The sequence below is a fragment of the Halichoerus grypus genome, chromosome 10 (assembly GCF_964656455.1).
Source record: "Halichoerus grypus chromosome 10, mHalGry1.hap1.1, whole genome shotgun sequence".
Lineage (NCBI taxonomy): Eukaryota > Metazoa > Chordata > Mammalia > Carnivora > Phocidae > Halichoerus > Halichoerus grypus.
In genome coordinates, this window is record NC_135721.1 from 115,069,986 (window position 1) to 115,089,961 (window position 19,976).

At 37.4% G+C, this 19,976-nt stretch overlaps 1 protein-coding gene across 7 annotated transcripts in view; it reads left to right on the plus strand.

Moving 5' to 3' along the window:
• The window catches only part of ITCH (itchy E3 ubiquitin protein ligase), a 121,690-nt gene that overhangs the window by 36,805 nt on the left and 64,909 nt on the right, over window positions 1-19,976 (plus strand). For 6 of the 7 annotated variants that reach the window (XM_078057105.1, XM_078057106.1, XM_078057108.1 and 3 more), the window contains 4 exons: window positions 376-468; window positions 9,629-9,770; window positions 13,354-13,478; window positions 14,720-14,857. In XM_078057105.1, coding sequence (XP_077913231.1) covers window positions 399-468; window positions 9,629-9,770; window positions 13,354-13,478; window positions 14,720-14,857 — 475 coding nt within the window. In that variant the 5' untranslated portion in view covers window positions 376-398. The remainder of the gene's footprint in view (window positions 1-375; window positions 469-9,628; window positions 9,771-13,353; window positions 13,479-14,719; window positions 14,858-19,976) is intronic. The other variant, XM_078057109.1, reaches the window with a different exon arrangement.

The following is a 19,976-nucleotide window of genomic DNA, read 5'->3' on the forward strand; positions in this document are numbered from 1 at the left end:
GGAAGTGAGTATAGAGAGGTAAGAGGGAACCAAGAACTGAGCCCTAGGGCACTCCAACATTAAGAGAGGGGAGAAAACAGGAGGTATTGTCAGAGGAGCCTAAGAACAATCAGTGAGGTAGGACGTAAACCTAGAGAATGTGTCTTGGGAGCTCCAGGGAAGAATGTAAACCATGGAAGAAGGAATGATAAGCAATGTCATTTTGTTGATAGGTTAGGCAGGATGAATACTAGAATTGAAAATTTTATTTAGCAATGCTAAGGCCACTATTATTGTGTGGTCTTCAGTGAGACATGGAAATAGCCTGGTTAGCGCTATACATGTTTTTTATATGGGATCTTTTGATGTTTACAGTGTCTCCTTTTCCATGCTCAGATTTGCCGTCCCGTTGGTGTGGTATGTCTGGCAGTGGATCACAGCTTGGTTCAATGGGTAGCCTGACCATGAAATCACAACTTCAGATCACTGGTAAGTCTTAAAAAGATCTACTGCTATACTTTTTTCCCCCAAGATAAAAATAATCTTAAGAAAATCTTCAGTGGCTCTTTTATATCAGGTGTTGAATTAGTATTTGCTTAATGAATGAATGAACAGAATGTTCAGTTGTATAAAAATTATGCTTTTATTTTGGGATATTCTTGGGTATTTTGCAGGTTTTGTTTTTTCTCTCCTATTAAATATTGGTGTCTGGGCAGTTGCTATTGTTTTTTGTTTTGTATTGACAGCATTGAGAGGTAATTCACAGACCACACAGTTTACTCATATAGAGGGTTGCTGATCCTTAGTATGTTCACAGTGTTGAATAACTGCCACCACAGTCAATTTTAGAAACCTCTACCCATTACTGGAGGACTTCCCATGTCTCCTAGCCACCCTCAGCCCTAGGCAACCACTAATCTACTTCCTGTCTGTAGATTTGTCTATTCTGGATCTCTCATATAAATGGAATCATAAAATGTATGGCTTTTTGTTTCTTTTCCACTTAGCATGTTTTCAAGGTTCATCTGTATTGTAGCATGCATTAGTATTTCATTTCTTTTTATTGCCAAGTAATATTGCAAGTATGAACATACTACATTTTATTTATCCATTTATCAGTTGATATATGTTTGGATTGTTTCTACTCTTTAGCTATTATGAATAATGCTATGAACATTTGTGTACAAGTTTTTGTGAAGGTTTGTCTTTTCAGTTTTCTTGAGTATACACCTAGGAGTAGAGTCACTGGGTCATATAGTATGTATGTTTCACTTTGTGAGGAATAATTCCAAATTATTTTTCAAAGCATCCGCACCATTTATATTCCCATCAGCCATGTATGAGGGTTCCAATTTCTCCACATCCTTGTCAATGCTTGTTACCTGTCTTTTTGATTATAGACATCCTGGTGGGTGTGAAGTGGTATGTTACTGTGGGTTTGATTTGCATTTCTCTGGTGGTTATTGATGTTGAACATCTTTTCATGAGCTTATTGGCCATTTGTGTATCTTTTTTGGAGAAATGTCTATTTAAATCCTTTGGTTGCTATTATTATTTAATATATCTGTCTTTCTCTAACCATACAACCAAGTGTATCACTTTCACATTAGTATTCCTAATGTTCTAATATGCCATTTGTTATGGAATGTAACAATTCCTGCCCAAAAACCTTTGGTGCTTCTATTTGGCTATAGTATAGAATTTCTGTAGCCTGAGCTAAGAGCTTTAACAGTCTGGCTCCATATGGTCTCTTTGTAGGTATTTATAGATAAATTATTTGGTGAGTCACCGGAGTTTTTTCAGACATGCATGTATCTGTATCACACAGTGAAACCTTAGTCTTTATCCTTTTAATGGCATTTATTTCTTACAGGACAATTATTCTCTGTATAGTATTTCAGCTTTTTAAAAATTTTTATTTATTTATTTTAGAGAGGGAGCTCATGAGCGAGTGAGGGGTGTGGTGAGCAGAGGGGAAAGAATCTCAAGCAGACTCCAACACAGGGCTCGATCCCAGGACACTGAGTTCATGACCCAAGCTGAAACCAAGAGTTGGATGGTCACCTGACTAAGCCACCCAGCCACCCCACTATTTTAGCTTTTATCACACCTGTCTTTATTTTTTAATTAACATTTTATTTATTTATTTGAGAGAGAGAGCACGAGCAGGGTAAGGGGCAGCGGGAGAAGCAGACTCCCTGTAGAGCAGGGAGCCTGATGGAGGGCTTGATCCTGGGACTCTGGGATCATGACCTGAGCTGAAGGTGGATGTTTAACCAACTGAGCCGTCTAGGAGCCCCTTTATTACACCTGTCTTATATTCACTTCTGGATTATGAATATTAGGCCACAAACCATATCCTTATTATTATCTTCCTCAAAACCTAAAAGTGATTGAATTATATAAAAATAGGACTTTTGTAAGGTGACAGTATCTTAGAACTTATTTTGGGGGATTCCTTCACTAGTGTCTTGCCTTAGCACTGTCTGATTCTCAGTGAAAGATACTAATATTTCTTTGTTAAGCAAGATTCTGATTGTTTTCCCCTGCTCCCCATCCTGAAGCTAGCCTGAGTAGCTGATTTAAATTGAGCCAGCTTCTTAATTACTTTTCTTTTTTTGGGCAGATTAATGTTGAAACCTTGGATTGGAATGATCTTTAAAAAAAAATCTTTACCTTTTCAGGTTACATAAGTAATACACATGTTTTTTATTTTTAAAAACTTGGTAAAATAATAGGGGTCTTATTTATCATCTTAGTCCTTAGAGATGATACTGTTATTCCTTTAGGTTTCAGTTATATTACTTTTGACTTTTTTCTTTGTATACTGTTTATCATATTTGCTATCATCATTATTATAGTAGGAAGAACATTTAATAAATGCCTGAATGCACCTCAAGAAGACAAAATTCTTGCCATTTATTAGATTTTAATCTTGGTTCTACATTTTCTGAGAATGCACAAATACAAGGCAAAAACATTTTATTTTATTTATTTATTTTTTAAAGATTTTATTTATTTGACAGAGAGAGACACAGTGAGAGAGGGAACACAAGCAGGGGGAGTGGGAGAGGGAGAAGTAGGCTCTCGGCCGAGCAGAGAGCCCGATGCGGGGCTCGATCCCAGGACCCTGAGATCATGACCTGAGCCGAAGGCAGACGCTTAACCACTGAGCCACCCAGGCGCCCCGGCAAAAATAATTTAATAAAAACAAACATGAAGAGGGCGCCTAGCTGGCTCAGTCGTTAAGCGTCTGCCTTCGGCTCAGGTCATGATCTCAGGGTCCTGGGATCGAGCCCCACATCGGGCTCCCTGCTCCATGGGAAGCCTGCTTCCCCCTCTTGCACTCCCCCTGCTTGTGTTCCCTCTCTCTGTCTCTCTCTGTCAAGTAAATAAATAAAATCTTTAAAAAAACAAAAAAAACCCATGAAGAATGGATAAAAATTATGTATTTGGTAAATATATCATTAGATATGAGACAAATAGCATAAGATTATAAAGAGTAATGTGCCAAGTTGAATAAATCAACTGTTCTTCGTAAGTCATTGTTTAGTTCTTTGCTTTTGATGCTAGAAACCTCAGAACTAAGTTTTTTGCACGAATCCCTTTAATGACATTGTATTTTTTTCTGTTAATGGATCAGTTATAGTATTGTTTTCTTTTCTTTTCTTTTTCTTTTTTTTTTTTTGGTAAGCTGCCTCAACATTTTTCTAGAATCAAGGAGGGCATAAATATTCAAGTGTAAAAAATAAATGCCATAGCATATGGTAATGGCAAGAAGAGAGAACAACTTTGGTCAGGAAAGAGAGATACCAGTATTTGACCAGAGTTGCTGTGAAAGGAGGCGGTGCTTAAAGCATCTTGCTATTTAAATGTAGGAAGTTATTTTTAAAAAATGTAGGGGAGTAGAAGGAATCTTTTTAGGAGAGAATATGAGCAAGAGGCACGAAGCAGGGGACGCTTGGGTGGCTCATTCGTTAAGCGTCTGCCTTCGGCTCGGGTCATGATCTCGGGGTCCTGGGATCGAGCCCCGCATCGGGCTCCCTGCTCCATGGGAAGCCTGCTTCTCCCTCTCCCACTCCCCGTGCTTGTGTTCCCTCTCTCGCTGTATCTCTGTCTGTCAAATAAATAAATGAAATCTTTATTTAAAAAAAAAAAAAAAAGAGGCACGAAGCAGGGAAATGCACAAGACTTCGCCAGTGCCCCTAAAAGCCACTGCTGCAGAGTGGGGAGCCATGAAAATTTTATGCGAGTGGGTCATCTCCTTCAGATATGTGTCAGGGCTACAAAAAAAATCATTGCTGGAAGAGATGGGAAGTAATTAGGGCTTTTAACAAACAGTAATCAATTGTATTTGTGTTTTAGAAAGTTGGTGTGAAAGACTGATAGGAGAATTGAGTGTCAAAGTTAAAATCCTACTCTGGTTCTGCTCTAGTTTCTTGTCTTTTTTTTTTATTTAAAGATTTTATTTATTTGTCAGAGAGAGCACCATCAGGGGGAGCGGCAGGCAGAGGGAGAAGCAGGCTCCTCATTGAGGAAGGGAGCCCAATGCGGGGCTCGATCCCAGGACCCTGAGATCATGACCTGAGCCAAAGACAGATGCTTAACCGACTGAGCCACCCAGGCACCCCAAATTTAAAAGAATATTGTCAGAATGAATGGCAAGAATGGTAGTATTTGTGAAAGATCATCGATGTTTATGTAAAAATTTAATTTATGAGCAGAATGGAAGTGTTAACATTGTTATGAGGAGGATAACTGGTGGATCACATATTTAAAATTTTCTTTCCCTCTTTGTCCTTTATCCTTCACATCCCTGTCCATCATCAGAATCTGCTGATTTTGACAATTGGAGTTTTTGGGTCCTCTTTTTCTCTAATTGAATGGCCTGGTCCCTTACCTTGGACATAAGTCTGTTTTCTTATGTCCTTCCCTGTCTTTAGCCATTTCCTGTTTGATTATGTTTTACACATAACCTCAGCTATTATTCTGAACTCATCTGTGTTTTTTATTTGATGCTTGCTGTGTGCTAGCATTATACTATGTGGGCAAAATAAGTAACTTTGGTATTTCCTAGAACTTTCTTTCCCTCAATCTTTACTTAGAACTGATCATTTGAAGAGGAGAAACCATCTTGATTTTATTACTAATTGGAATTAAATAATATTGTACTTTCCCAAATTTACTAGAAGACTGTAATCTCTGGATACTAGGAACGCCCTTTTTACTTAAATTTAAAGTTCAGAGTTTATATAAAATTCTGTCTAACCAACACATAGTTCTGCCACAGAGGCCTCTTGTGGCCTAACTCTGACCACAAAGCTAGCCCTTGCTTAACTGGTTTTATTTCTTATCAGTTCATACTGCTAATTTACCGGGTCTCCGCACCCTTACTTGTTTTACCTTGTTCACTGTAGCCTCCCAGTTCTCAAAATAGGATGGGATAAGCTTAGGATATTCACTTTAATTTCTTTATATTTAAATTGTTAGGGTGCCTGGGTGGCACAGTTGGTTAAGTGTCCGACTCTTGGTTTCGGCTCAGGTCATGATCTTGAGCCTTGTATTGGGCTCCATGCTCAGTGGGGAGTCTGCTTGGGACTCTCTGTCCCTCTCTTTCTACCCACCCCCCCAAAATAAATAAATAAATCTTTTTAAAAAATTAAATTGTCTAGTTTTTTGTACTAGAGAGTTAGGATGAGGAACCAAAGCCAGGTCAAAGCATTGACCTTCAGAAAGGATCAGAACATTAAAGTTTAAAATTTTTAAAAAGTTTTTTATTTGAGTAATCTCTACATCCCATTTGGGGCTCGAACTCACAACCCCAAGATCAAGAGTCGCATGCTCTACTGATTGAGCCAGCCAGGCGCCCAGAAGAACATTAATATATGCCATGAAACTATATACAATAGATACTGTATGTGTATATGTAACAATAAAGCAGGGAAACTTGTTTTTTACCATTACTAATCATTTGGTTCAACAAATAGATTAAATGTCTCTCATGTTTAAATTACTAAGTGCTGTAGGAATTAAAAGACTGTCTACATCCTTGTCATGACAGGGATTACAGGGTGATTTAAACTAAAAACCAGTAAATTTACTAAAAGCTAAGACAGAATGAAAAGCTGTAGGAACCATATGTAAATATGAAAATGCAGTGGAAACGTAGAGGCAGGAGCAATTTAACTTCTTAGGTTTAAAGAAGCATTGAATCGGGCGCCTGGGTGGCTCAGTTGGTTAAGCAACTGCCTTCGGCTCAGGTCATGATCCTGGAGTCCCTGGATCGAGTCCCGCATCGGGCTCCCTGCTCGGCAGGGAGTCTGCTTCTCCCTCTGACCCTCCTCCCTCTCATGCTCTCTGTCTCTCATTCTCTCTCTCTCAAATAAATAAATAAATAAATCTTTAAAAAAAAAAAAAAAAAATAAAGAAGCATTGAATCAAAAGAGAAGGGGTCGCTGGTTTCTCAAGAAATAGGATTTTACTAGTTAGAAAAGGAAGAAGGATCCTTGTGAGTGGATCTTCCAGAGTAGCACATGAAAATGCATGGCCCTTGTGAGGGACAGCAAACAGCTAAGGGTGGTTAGAATCCCAGGGGGCTGGGTGGGATTTGGTATAGGAGGAGGCTGAAAAGGTACATAACAATGTAAAATACCCCAGAGTTTAAATTTCATTTTGCAGGCATTAGAGAAGTATTTGAAAAGTACTTACATGATCACATCTGTTTTAGGAAGATAATTCTAGAAGTTGTGAGAGTTTGCAGATGTGAGGTTAAAAACGAAAAATTATTAGAGACCTTTGCAGTAGCCCATGTAACAGATGATACTGACATTTTTTGGTTCCCTCTTGTACAGTTTACTGTTTTTATTCTTCTAATTTACTATAGGAATTTAAATTACAGGCAGTAGTAGGTGATCTATTTTCTAATATTAAGACTATAACAAAAGTTTTATGCATTCTAAACTGAGATTTGAGCACTTAATATCTCTTGTTCAGGCTTTACAAGTGACCCTTGGGCAAACTTTTAAGTTCTTTTGAGTTTGTCTTTTTATGTGTAAAAATTAAGATGATAGTCTATCTCACAGAATAGTCTTGAGTATTGAAATGACAATGTTTACATCTAGACACATAGCAAACACTAATAGTTGGTGTTAGTTTCCTTTACCAAAGTTTCCTAAAATGGTTCTAGTGGGGTTGGGTGGGATTATGTGGCAAAATAACCTTCAAAAGTTTGAATCCTTTTTTCCCCCCAAGATTTTATTTATTTATTTGATAGAGAGTGAGCGCGTGCACGCACACAAGCAGGGGGAGCTGCAGGCAGAGGAAGAGGGAGAAGCAGGCTCCCCGCCCAGCAGAGAGCCTGATGTGGGGTGGGGCTCAATCCCAAAACTCTGGGATCATGACCTGAGCCTCCGAGCCCAAGGCAGACGCTTAACTGACTGAGCCACCCAGGCGCCCCAAAAGTTTGAATCCAAAAAAACCCCTGAGGGCAGATCATTTCCTTCCTGTCAGGCCTACATTGCTTTGTTCTAGGTTTAATCAGTTTCAGAGGATCGTAAGAGTCCCTGAAATACAATGGTGGGCTTTGAATAATTGTTTAGGCTCTTTCACCTTTTCTCACACCAGAAATGTATGAAAAATAAGGGGTTTATATTTTTTCTGTGGCAATCTGTGATTGAATTTTGTTCTGTATTAAGTATTAGAGGTTTGTAGTACATATTAATCAGAGATAGGTCTGGTCCCCACTTGAATATTTTCCATTCTGAAAAAGACTTCTTAGTGTTTATATTTAGATGTCTCACATATCTCAAATTTTATACATTCAGTATAATACTCTTGATTTCTTCTTGCCCATGCCACCCCCTCAAACTTGTTTCCCAGATCTTTTCCATCTTATTAAATGATACTGTCTTCCATCCACTTATTCATGCTGGAAACCTGAGAGTTATCCTTGCTTCTTTCCCCAACTTGCTCATGTAATCTAATCCTGTTGGTTCTCCTTAGAAAAGATTTATTCCTCCCCATATCCATGTTCACCATCCTCGTCCAAACCACTGTCATCTCTTGATTAGATGACTCTAGTAGTCTCTTAACTCCTACTTTTGTTTCCCTTTCATTTTTCCCACAGCAATAGAATGATCTTTGAGTATTAGTCTGATCATCGTTGTATTCTCAGTGCCCCAGATAATACCTGATATATGTAGTAGGCACTCAGTAAATTTGTTGAATCGCACTCTTTTACTTAAAATTCCTCAGGGCTCCTTATTGCCTACTTCAGTAATATGTCTTACAGCTCTTTTTCTTTCTTTGACAGATACTTTTTTTGGTACTGCATATTGATTTCAAATCTGTGATTGAACTTTATTATACCAAGTATTCCAAAATAATAATGAAACTCTAATTTATAGAATGTGCATACATTGTTGGAGTACTAACCCTGTAGCTGGCTTGCATGCTACCAAAAAAAGGCACATAAGTGCCAAAGGACAGAAGTATGTGGTACTTGTGAAGTCAGGAGATTCATGGCTGCTACCTGGGACTGGACTTCTGGGATGCCCAGACTGTCTGTGCTTTGAACTATGTATTGAGCTTCTTGGGTAGCTGCTATACAGACTCCTCTAGCAACTCCAAGGGTCCCTTAACCTTGATAGGCACTGGCATTCTCTGTGCTTTGCTGCTAGAATAGATATCCAGGTTGTAGAATATTTCCATGGCTGTGATCACCTCCTTTATTGGGGAGCAGTGAGTTCTCATTTGTGGGAACCATGAGGTGCTCTGCTAGATTCAGATCTACTTGTTACACTGTCCAAGGGGCTTGGACAAGGTTATTTTTTGGCAAAACTGACTAATTCAAGGGTGAAGATGATGGAGTCAGTATCTTAAGATGCACTTTGTAGGAAGCTCTTATAATATGAGATATATGAGATGCTAAAAAATAATCCTAGTTTGTAACTCTCTTCCTCTGGTGGCTTTCCAGCATGCTTAGAATAAAATCCAAATTCCTTATCTGGGCTTACAAAGCTAAATGTGATCTCACCTCATTTACCATACTTCCCTGTTTGCTATAGTTTCCTCAGATATGCCAAGTTTTTTTTGCTTCTCTCTGGAATGCTCTTCCCACTTCTCTTCTCAGTGGCTAACTCCCTGTCGTTTAGATGTTTGCTTAAAAGTGCTTCCTCAGAGGCCTTCCTTACTACCAAGTCATAATCTGCCATGTTAGCCTGTTTTTCAGCACATGGACTTTCTCTAACTAGGATATTATCTCCCTGGAGCCAGAGCCTTTTCTATACTGTAAACTACTCTATTTACAGTTTAGAGCAGTATCTGGTACATGGTAGGCATTCAAATACTTGTTGACCAGGTTTGTTGTACTTTTTAATTGACATTAGAGTTCTGAGACTATTGATACCAACATTGGGGGTATAGTAATAGTAATTTGGGTGCATGATATGGGGGAAGTAATATGTTTATTTACTAGGTTGGAAGGAAATACAAAGGTCATGACTGAATAAAATTAGTAAATATTTTAGAGCAAAACTGCCTCTCTGAGTAAAGGTAATAATGTTCTGTGTAACCTTTATGAAATTAAATTGATTTGAAGGATGAACTAACATTTCAAATATTTAAATATTTTCCCTTTTCTTTTGCCTAGTCATTTCAGCGAAACTTAAAGAAAATAAAAAGAATTGGTTTGGACCAAGTCCTTATGTGGAAGTCACAGTAGACGGACAGTCAAAGAAGACAGAAAAATGCAACAATACGAACAGTCCCAAATGGAAGCAACCCCTTACAGTGTAGGTTTGAAAGTATTTTCTATAATGTATATTTAGTTTAGTAGGTGAATAGAAATGAAGCTTTAAAAATTTCTTTGCTCCTCCTCCTCTTTCATTTTTTCTTTCTCCCCTATTCCTAGGACTCCTTTCTTTAGTCCCCTTTTTGTTTCTCTTTAGATATTTATTTTTCCAGTCTCTCCTTTACCTTCTCTAGTTTAGTTGATGATGGTATCATTGTTGCTACTGAACAGTATCTGGAGAGCCCATGGTCATGGGCCTAGAAAGATTCTTAGCAGCTCTTTCCTTAATTTAGAGCTATCAGTAGCTCACTTTAGTCTTATTTATTTATTTATTTATTTATTTAGGAGTGAGAGAGAACTCACATGGGCAGGGGGGAGGGACAGAGGGAGAGGGAGACAGAGACGCAGACTCCCTGCTGAGCAGGGAGCCTGAGACTGAGGGGCTGGATCCCACGACCCTGAGATCATGACCTGAGCTGAAGGCAGACGCTTAGCTTAATCGGCTGAGCCATTCAGGTGTCCTGCTCACTTTATTTTTTAGTTTAGTTTTTAAAAATAGTTTTGTTTTTGTGTTTTTAATTACAATGCCCACATGGAACCTACACAGGGGTTTTCTTCCTTTTTTTAAAAGAAATTATACATTTATTCTAGAACTCTGTTTTTATACTTTACCTAGTATGGTTATCTCTCTAGCTGTATACATATAGATCTAACATACCTTATATAGTTACATAATATTCCTTATTATTTATTTATTTATTTATGTTACTAGTTTCCTGTTATCACTTGGTTTTTAATGTTGTATTATCACACAGCATTGTATTATACATCCATGTTCCTGTGTCTGTATGTTGGTGTTTTTATCTGTGGAATGAATTCACAGAAGTAGCAGATAGCTCAATTTTTAAAACTTACTGACAAAGCCCCATGTGTTGGTATTGTACACTCACTGAAGAGAATTATAGATTAAGTTTAATGTTTTTACTAAAATGGAAGAAAACATGATTTATCAACAAATGGATTTCAAAATAATATAGCATATTTAGTTTGGGGACCAACTATATTAAAATGTAGTTCAAAATATCATTGGTTATTACCACATCAAATACACAAAAATTGTTTTTTATTAACTAACATTTGGAATTCTTGCATTTTTTCCCCTAGAGAAATAAACCAATGACTAAAGAAAAGTTTTGTTTTTAAATGGTGAGATAAGATATTTGAAACTATATGCTCTTCATACAATACATGCTTATGTGTATAGTATTTATTCCTAATAAATGACAAAACAAATTGGATATACCTAAATTTTTCTTTAACATGAATTTTGGATTCTAGGGCATCTTGATGTACTTTATGATGATTTTGAGCAAATGAGTGAAATTTAAGAAGTGTCATTCTAATGTTTCTCATCTGTATTTATTTCAACAATGTTTAGTCTTTGTTTTTAATTAATGATCTGTTAGAGATTGTCTCTAAATTTTAAATTATATGAGTAAAATTTTTTTTTTTTTTTTTTAAGATTTTATTTATTTGACAGAGAGAGACACAGTGAGAGAGGGAACATAAGCAGGGAGAGTGGGAGAGGGAGAAGCAGGCACCCCGCGGAGCAGGGAGCCCGATGTGGGGCTCGATCCCAGGACCCTGGGATCATGACCTGAGCTGAAGGCAGACGCTTAACGACTGAGCCACCCAGGCGCCCCGTAAAATTTTTTTAGAAAAGCAAATGAAATCTGTAAAAGTTCGCAGCCTCCATAATGACTAGAGATGTTCAGCAGAATAATTGAGTATTGACTGAATACTCATCTAGTTTCTTCCAGCTACTGACTGTGCTCACTAGATGTGCACTTTGAGGCTCTTAAGCTGATAATGATGTGAATTCCTTAGTGGTTTAAAAGTTAAGAAAAAAGAAACTCTCCTTGTAGCCGCTTATGATAGTGCTCTTGTTGAGCCCAGATGTTTGGGGGAACACATAGCTCAAGTTTTGAATTTTTAAGTTGCAACAGATTGGTCTGCAATTTTAACATGGCTTCCATTGCAGGCATTCTCTCTAGAATTGAATTGAAATAATTTAGGTAAGACCATCTTTGACAGTATACTTTATCCTCTCTCAAATTGAAGTAAAAGTAATCATTTCTTTTATTCTATCCCCATTATGATTTACCAGATACCTAATGGAGAAGTGTTTTCTTGATCTGTACTATATGTTCTTCTGAACATAACATCTGAGAATTTTTTTTTTTTTTAAGATTTTATTTATTAGAGAATGAGTGAGAGAGAGAGCACATGAGAGAGGGGAGGGTCAGAGGGAGAAGCAGACTCCCTGCTGAGCAGGGAGCCCGAGGTGGGACTCGATCCTGGGACTCCAGGATCATGACCTGAGCCGAAGGCAGTCGCTTAACCAACTGAGCCACCCAGGCGTCCCATAACATCTGAGAATTTTAAAGAGAAAGAATACATTCTCCTTCCCCATCCCCCAGAAGAAGAGGCAGTGTTAAGATGAAAATTTTTTAGTTTGTTTAAACTGTTAAAATGGTGGTGGAGGGGCGCCTGGGTGGCTCAGTTGTTAAGCATCTGCCTTCGGCTCAGGTCATGGTCCCAGGGTCCTGGGATCGAGCCCCGCATCAGGCTCCCTGCTCGGCAGGAAGCCTGCTTCTCCCTCTCCACTCCCCCTGCTTGTGTTCCCTCTCTGTGTCTCTCTCTGTCAAATAAATAAATAAAATCTTAAAATAAAATAAAATGGTGGTGGAAATATGATGATGGGGGGAATAGGCATATAGGTAGACTTCTGAGAAAGTGTTTATTTGTCCCCCTCCAGATTTGATTACCTTTTAGAAGGACTGAGCCACCTAGGTGCACCCAGATAGTATTCTTTATTGGCATTTGGCAAGGTGTGAGTGAGTCTATATTTGACAGTTATCATGGACGCTTTCCTTCTAGCAGTGTGAAACTTGGGGTATCTAACAATCCTCAAATCATGTAGCAGACTGAAGAACTTTTTTGTTTCTTTTTTCCCCAAGACTGAGGAACTTTTCAATACAAATTTTAATGCCAGACCTTTGTTCAAATTACAGCCTGCCACTGACTAGTTAGCTGTGCGATGCTGGGCATTTGCTTAACTTCTCTGAATAGCAGTTTCTATGTCTGAAGATGGGGGTGGTAATTCCCATTTCTTGGGGTTGCTGTGAAGATTAAATGATATAACCTCAGGCTTACTATACTACCTGACCTAAAATAAGGATTTAATTTATAAATTAACTTTTTTATAAAGGTAAATTAACTTTTTACTAAAGTAAAACTAGATTTCTAACAGTTTGTAGCATGATAAGCAGTTTTACTTTTATTGATGATACATGCATGAAGTTGCGCCTGTAGTTCAACTACAAATGAAAATGATGTGAGCATGTAACATTCAGATGTTTTCCATAAGATTATAGAAAATGGGCACTATTGGTTGTACAGTAAGCTATAAGGTCTACAGTTAATAGATTTTAGACATTAAAATTTAATTGTAATTTATTTAGGATCCCATTGTGGTATTTTAATGAAAATAATACATATTTTTTACCTTTCTTTACTTTTAGTATCGTCACCCCTGTGAGTAAATTACATTTTCGTGTGTGGAGTCACCAGACACTGAAATCTGATGTTTTGTTGGGAAGTGCTGCATTAGATATCTTTGAAACCTTAAAGTCAAACAACATGAAACGTATGTATATAAAAGTAACAGAAATTGTGCTAGGCTATTTGTTTTTCTATATAAAATTCATGTGTAAAAGATATAGAATGACTATGTTCACTATTTGTTTTTAAGTTTACTTGGTTATAATAATAAGGAGAAGAACCTTGAATTATTAAAGCATTCTGAGTAACCTTGGTTTAGCCATTCATTTTGGCCCAATATTTTTAATAAATTTAATAAATAGGTACTTATTAAAATACAACATGCTCAATTATGGAAAACTAAAAAATATAGAGCAGAGGTGAAGGAAAAATGTAACCCCATTTCAGAGACAAATAGGGTTAATATTTTGGCAGATTTTCTTTTCAAATACTTATTTTTAAAATTTCCTAATTTAAGTGGCTGTGGTTTTTTTTGTGTGTGTATATATAACATATAGATAATAAGCTTGAAACATGTTTGTTTTGATTAATATCATGATTTTAAAACATAGATATTTTGGGGGCACCTGGGTGGCTCAGTGGTTAAACGTCTGCCTTCGGCTCAGGTCATGATCCCAGGGTCCTGGGATCGAGCCCCGCATCGGGCTCGCTGCTTCACGGGAAGTCTGCTTCTCCTCTCCCTGTCCCTCTCGCCCTGCTTGTGTTCCCTCTCTCACTGTGTCTCTCTCTGTCAAATAAATAAATAAAATCTTTTAAAAAAAATTAAACATAGATATATTTCTACCCCTTGACTATCTAAAACATACTTCCTAATCTCATTTAAGATTTAAGAGATATAATCCATTCTTTTTTTTTTTTTTTTTTTTAAAGTAGGTTCCACGCCCAGCATGGAGCCCATCACAGGGCTTGAATTCAGGACCCTGAGCTTAAGACCTTAGCCGAGATCAAGAGTCGAAAGCTTGACCAACTGAGCAACTCAGGCGCTCCTGAGATACAATCCATTCTTAAGTTACATGTTTTCACTCAATAAAATTCAGGCATATGTTGAATTATTCAGCTGAATAATCCTGCTGGTGTATTTTATGCAAGGATGGAATGAGTATAACAAATGAGATGATTGAGCTAGTTAGTTTTTTACATTATGGATATTAAGCATTAGCAAATTTTGTTCTATTTTTTAAATGTTTTGTGTCAAAAGGCCTCAGTGAAGTATACTAAAAACTTATAAACACATAAATATTGTTTTTCTGACATTGTTTTTAACAGTTAAGATGACTTAAAGAAAAAAAAGTGACCCTTTTGTTCTGTAATTATATTCTTTTACAGTTGAGGAAGTAGTTATGACTTTACAGCTTGTAGGTGACAAAGAGCCAACAGAGACAATAGGAGACTTGTCAGTTTGTCTTGATGGGCTGCAGTTAGAGTCTGAAGTTGTTACCAATGGTGAAACTACAGGTTCAGAAAGTAAGTAATCACTTTTTGTATAGGCTCTTTAATGATTCTTCTTAACAGTAGCCACCAAAGAATGCTGATGTAATTACTGCTATTCTTTTTCATCTTAAAGAAATTATTTCCTTTTTAAAAAGGGACATTGATAATTTTAATCATTTTCCTTTTAGTGCATTGTTTCTGTGAATAAAACATTTTTCTATAAGTTGAAAAGCTAGCCACATAAAAGTTGAATCAGAGCTGACTGTGTAATGAATTGATTCATAAAGTATTTATTTTGTAGGCCAGTGATGAGAGTTAATGTGGCTTGTGATGCCACATCCTCTCCAGTGCCAATGGCAGAGATAGTTTGCCTGTAGCAGTATCTGGTTGAGTTTAAATTTGACTTGAAATCCTGCTTAGTACTTGGTAATCCTATTTAGTACTGTACCAGACTGCCAATACAAGCTGAAGTCCATTTGCCATTCCTTTGCCATTTCTGTAGTTTACATTTATAAAGGTGTCTTTGTGTTACAATAATAACAAAATCAATTCATTATATGTAGGCCAATATATCTTTTATCATTAATAGTTTTTGTTAAAGGGAATAATAAACATGAAACATGAACTGTAGTTGAAAGAAGTTCGGCACCTGAATTAGTAGCCTGTATAGCTAGCATGCTTAATAAAACTACTTAGTGGATTCCTTTTTAGATACTTCATCACTTACTAATGTGCTAAGTGTATTTTCACTTGAAACGTAGATTTCAAGTGAAACTTAGAGGCCCCAAGACAAAGAGCAGATTAATGGTTTCCTTGATTAGTCTGACGAAGTTTTTGTTTATTTAGAAACTGCATTATTTAGAAACATTTAGTAGTTGTCAGGTGTTATTATTCTTCTGTTTCTGCTTTGGAAGACTTCCTACTTCTTTAACTTACGACTTTTTTTTTTTTTTTTTAAGATTTTATTTATTCATTTGAGACAGAGAGATAGAGAAAGAGCATGAGCAGGGGGATAGGGACAGAGGGAGAGAGAGAAGGAGACTCCCTGCCGAGCAGGGAGCCCGATGTGGGGCTTGATCCCAGGACCCCAGGACCGTGACCTGAGCCGAAGGCAGATGCTTAACCATCTGAGCCACCCAGGCGCCCCAACTTAACACTCTTTTTTAATAGCAGGACCTTCAAGATAGTCCCAGTGTATCTTCCAGATTGGTTCTTTGAGGTTAATGAGGGTGGAGAGAAATTTCTGAAATGGTCATACTGTACTACTTCAGAGTTGATGAGTTCATTTTAATTGACTACCATTCACAGGAACTTTGAATGGTCAAATTTTTCTGTAAATCAGAATTCTGGAAGATAATATATAAGTTAAATTTCATTGTTAAATTGTTCTAAACTCAGTATTTATAGCTTCCCAAGTTTTTTACACCCTACAAGTTGAAACTATTACTAATGCATAATATTTAATAATTAACAAATCATGTTAGTCTTCATTTTTCAGAGTAGAATCTAAACTGCATATTTATACTTAAGACTTTACTGTTTATTGCCCACAGAAGTGAACATTTCTGTGTCACCAGTTTTCCACTCAGGTAGGAAAATAATTGATAGAATTTAACCTGATACTTTGAAGTAGAAAGAGGTTTTTAACTGGAAAGTCACAGTGGTTGCCAGATAAAATAGCTGCCATTTTTTGAATGCTTGCCATGTGCCAACCACTATGTTGGTGTGTTTACATATACACTCATTTAACCATCATAGATTTGTAAGGCAAAACCTATATTTTCCATATAAGGTAAGTGAGGTTCTGACAATTCAAATAGTAAGTCCAATATCATACCAACTGCTATGATGCAGAGTCAAGACTGAGACACAAATGTTTATTGATGTTTCCTATTCTTTCCAGTATATTATTGGTTTCACTCTTAAAAACCTAGAAACTTTGAATCAAATCATGAGTTGTAAGCAAACAATCCAGTTGAATGCACAAGCATGTGTGGTGGGAACTACACTTGTATTGTTCTTTGGTTCCATTTCTGTAACTTTAACTACAGGCTAGAAATGAAAATTAGAGTTTAGTACGAAAATTGAATTTCTAGCACCTGCAGTTGTTTGGTTGGATAAGAACTGGGGGGGGGATGAGGGAGATTGCTTTTGTATTCCAATAATTTTCTATTGTTAAAGATTTTTAGATGTTTTTTCCCTAAGGATGTTAGTCAGAAGTTTGTTTTTTTGTTTTGTTTATTTTTTTTATTTTTTTAAGATTTTTTATTTGATGGAGAGAGACACAGCGAGAGCGGGAACACAAGCAGGGGGAGTTGGGAGAGGGAGAAGCAGGCTTCCCGCGGAGCAGGGAGCCCGATGCGGGGCTCGATCCCAGGATTCTGGGATCATGGCCTGAGCCGGAGGCAGGCGCTTAACGACTGAGCCACCCAGGTGCCCCTGTTTTGTTTTTTTTAAAGAAAGATTTTATTTTAAAGTAATGTCTACACCCAACATGGGGCTTGAACTTACAACCCTGAGATCAGGAGTCACATGCTCTATTAACTGACTGAGTCAGCCAGGAGCCTCAGTTAGAAGTTTTTTTGTGGAAGAAAACGTAGGATGCTTCCTAGAAGAAATTTGTTCTTGTAGATGTAAATATTTTTGGTTAAGTTTTAAATATTTATTTATTTATTTATTTATTTATTTAAAGATTTTATTTATTTATTTGACAGAGAGAGAGACAGCTAGAGAGGGAACACAAGCAGGGGTAGTGGGAGAGGGAGAAGCAGGCTTCCCGTGGAGCAGGGAGCCCGATGCGGGGCTTGATCCCAGGACCCTAGGATCATGACCTGAGCCGAAGGCAGACGCTTAATGACTGAGCCACCCAGGCACCCTTAAATGATATTTATGAAAAGAAATCACTGTCTGACTTTTAGTATTAAAAGTCACCAAATAATAGCTTGCTGTATATTTAAATATACTGTGAAAGTTGGTTTTCCTGATGGGATAGTATTATCTCTTTGGGTACTTAGAAATTTTTGGTTCATTCTTTTTTGTGGATAAATTTTCTTTCTTTTCTTTTTTTTTAGTTTTTCAGATTTTTTTGAAGATTTATTATTTTTTTTATTTAGCAGGGGAGGAAGGGCAGAGGGAGAGAGAGTCTCAAGCAGACTCCGCACCGACCCCAGAGCCCCGTCTCTCGACCCTGAGATCATAACCTAAGCCAAAACCAAGAGTTGGATGCTTAATCAGCTACACCACCCAGGCACCCCTGGTGGATAAATTTTCTAAAAATGGCAGTTACATAAGTAAACCTTTTTCAGGTGAAACAAAACTTACTCAGCATGTTTGTTTTTTCTTCCCACTTATCTTCAAGCTGTATTTGAAAACTAGAGAGCTTTCAATCTCCGCTCCACTTTCCCACCCCCTGCCCTGGCTCAGAAAACAAGTTTAATATGCAAATGAGTGTTAGTTGTAGTTGTTGCATTTTCTTTGATATTCTTTCTTATTTCTCTGGTTTAGAAAATAACTTCATAATTTGCTCTGGTGTTTTCCTCTACTTAAGTACAGAGTTAATAGGTCTTTATGCATCTCTGGGAAGAATCCTTTAGTTAGATAGACTTACTGTTTTAGCACTCAGATCTAAATTAACTCAACAAATTGAGTGTGGGCAGTTGTTCATACCTGCAAGTACTTCCCATTCATCTATTTTTACCTCTTGGGTTGTCGTGGTAGATTATTAATTTAACACCTGTCTTCCCAAATATACCCCTGAAAAGTATTACTGTCAAAGACATTATTTTTCCTAAAGACAAATAAAAATCTATTTTACTTCTAAATTCATGATTATAAATAAGGAGCATACTCTTGTAAAGATCTTTATTCTTTACCATGTATACTCTTGATGTATTTAAAATTATTTTAGGGATAGGTTTTTCAGCACATGCGACCTTTGGTTCTTTTTTTTTTTTTTAAGATTTTATTTATTCATTTGACAGAGAGAGACACAACAAGAGAGGGAACACAAGCAGGGGGGGTGGGAGAGGGAGAAGCAGGCTTCCTGCTCAGCAGGGAGCCGGATGCAGGGCTCGATCCCAGGACCCTGGGATCATGACCTGAGCCAAAGGCAGACGCTTAACTGACTGAGCCACCCAGGCGCCCTGACCTTTGCTTCTTATTGTGTGTTCCATTCCGTTTTGACTTTATCTTACTTTCTTGTGTTAGACTCTAGTTTTTTTTGTGGTTCCTTTTAATTTTAATATAAATAGCGATTTTTATATGAATATATCTATAATGTTTTCTTATCAGTATAATAGATTCTAAGAAACTAGCTTAAATTTTTTGCTTTCCCAAATATTATTTGAAATTACTAGATCTCAATGGGGTCTGAGCACCAACTAATGATTTTATGGAGGGAAACTTACTTATCTTTGACTGTTTTTCTATGTATGCTCAGAACATTAACGAGTTTGCCCTCCTCAAGAAGCCAAGAAAACTTTCCACTAGTTCTACTTTAAAATCCAAGTATTGAAACAGCAGAAGAGGGTAATAAAGAGATAAATCTTAGTCTCCTCCCAATCTCCCCTGTGTCTCATTAGTTGAACCCAATGCAAGCCAGAGCCAAAGAAGCCAATTAGTGGTTAATATATGTCCTACAGTTACCCCTGTGGGGCACAGAGCAGGAAAAGAAGGCTGGAGAGTGATGTCCACCCCTATTCTCCCTTGGCCTTTTTTTTTTTTTAATGCACAGCCAGAGTAGTTTTGTGAAAACATGAGACAGACCTTGTCAGATGCCTGCCCCAAGCTCCCAGTGATTTTCTATAGTACCTTAAAAGTCTATAAGGCCTATTGTGGCCCCACATCCAAAGCTCTTCTACATTGATGGCTTAATCTCTTACTCTCTTATGCAATTTTCTTGAGTGACACCACTCTCCTTGTGGTTTCTTGAACACTCCAGGAACACGCCTGCTTTAGGGCCATTACAGTTTCCTTCTGTCGGCTTGAGCTCTCTTCCTTCAGTATTCCTTATGATTCACTTGGAACGTCACCCTCTCTGCAAGGTCTTTCCCAGCCATCTGTCCAATGTTTCAACAGCCCTCTCATCAAGTCCTGTCTCTTTTCTCCATAGAAAAATTCTATTTCCTATCCTATTTCTGCCTTCTATTATATT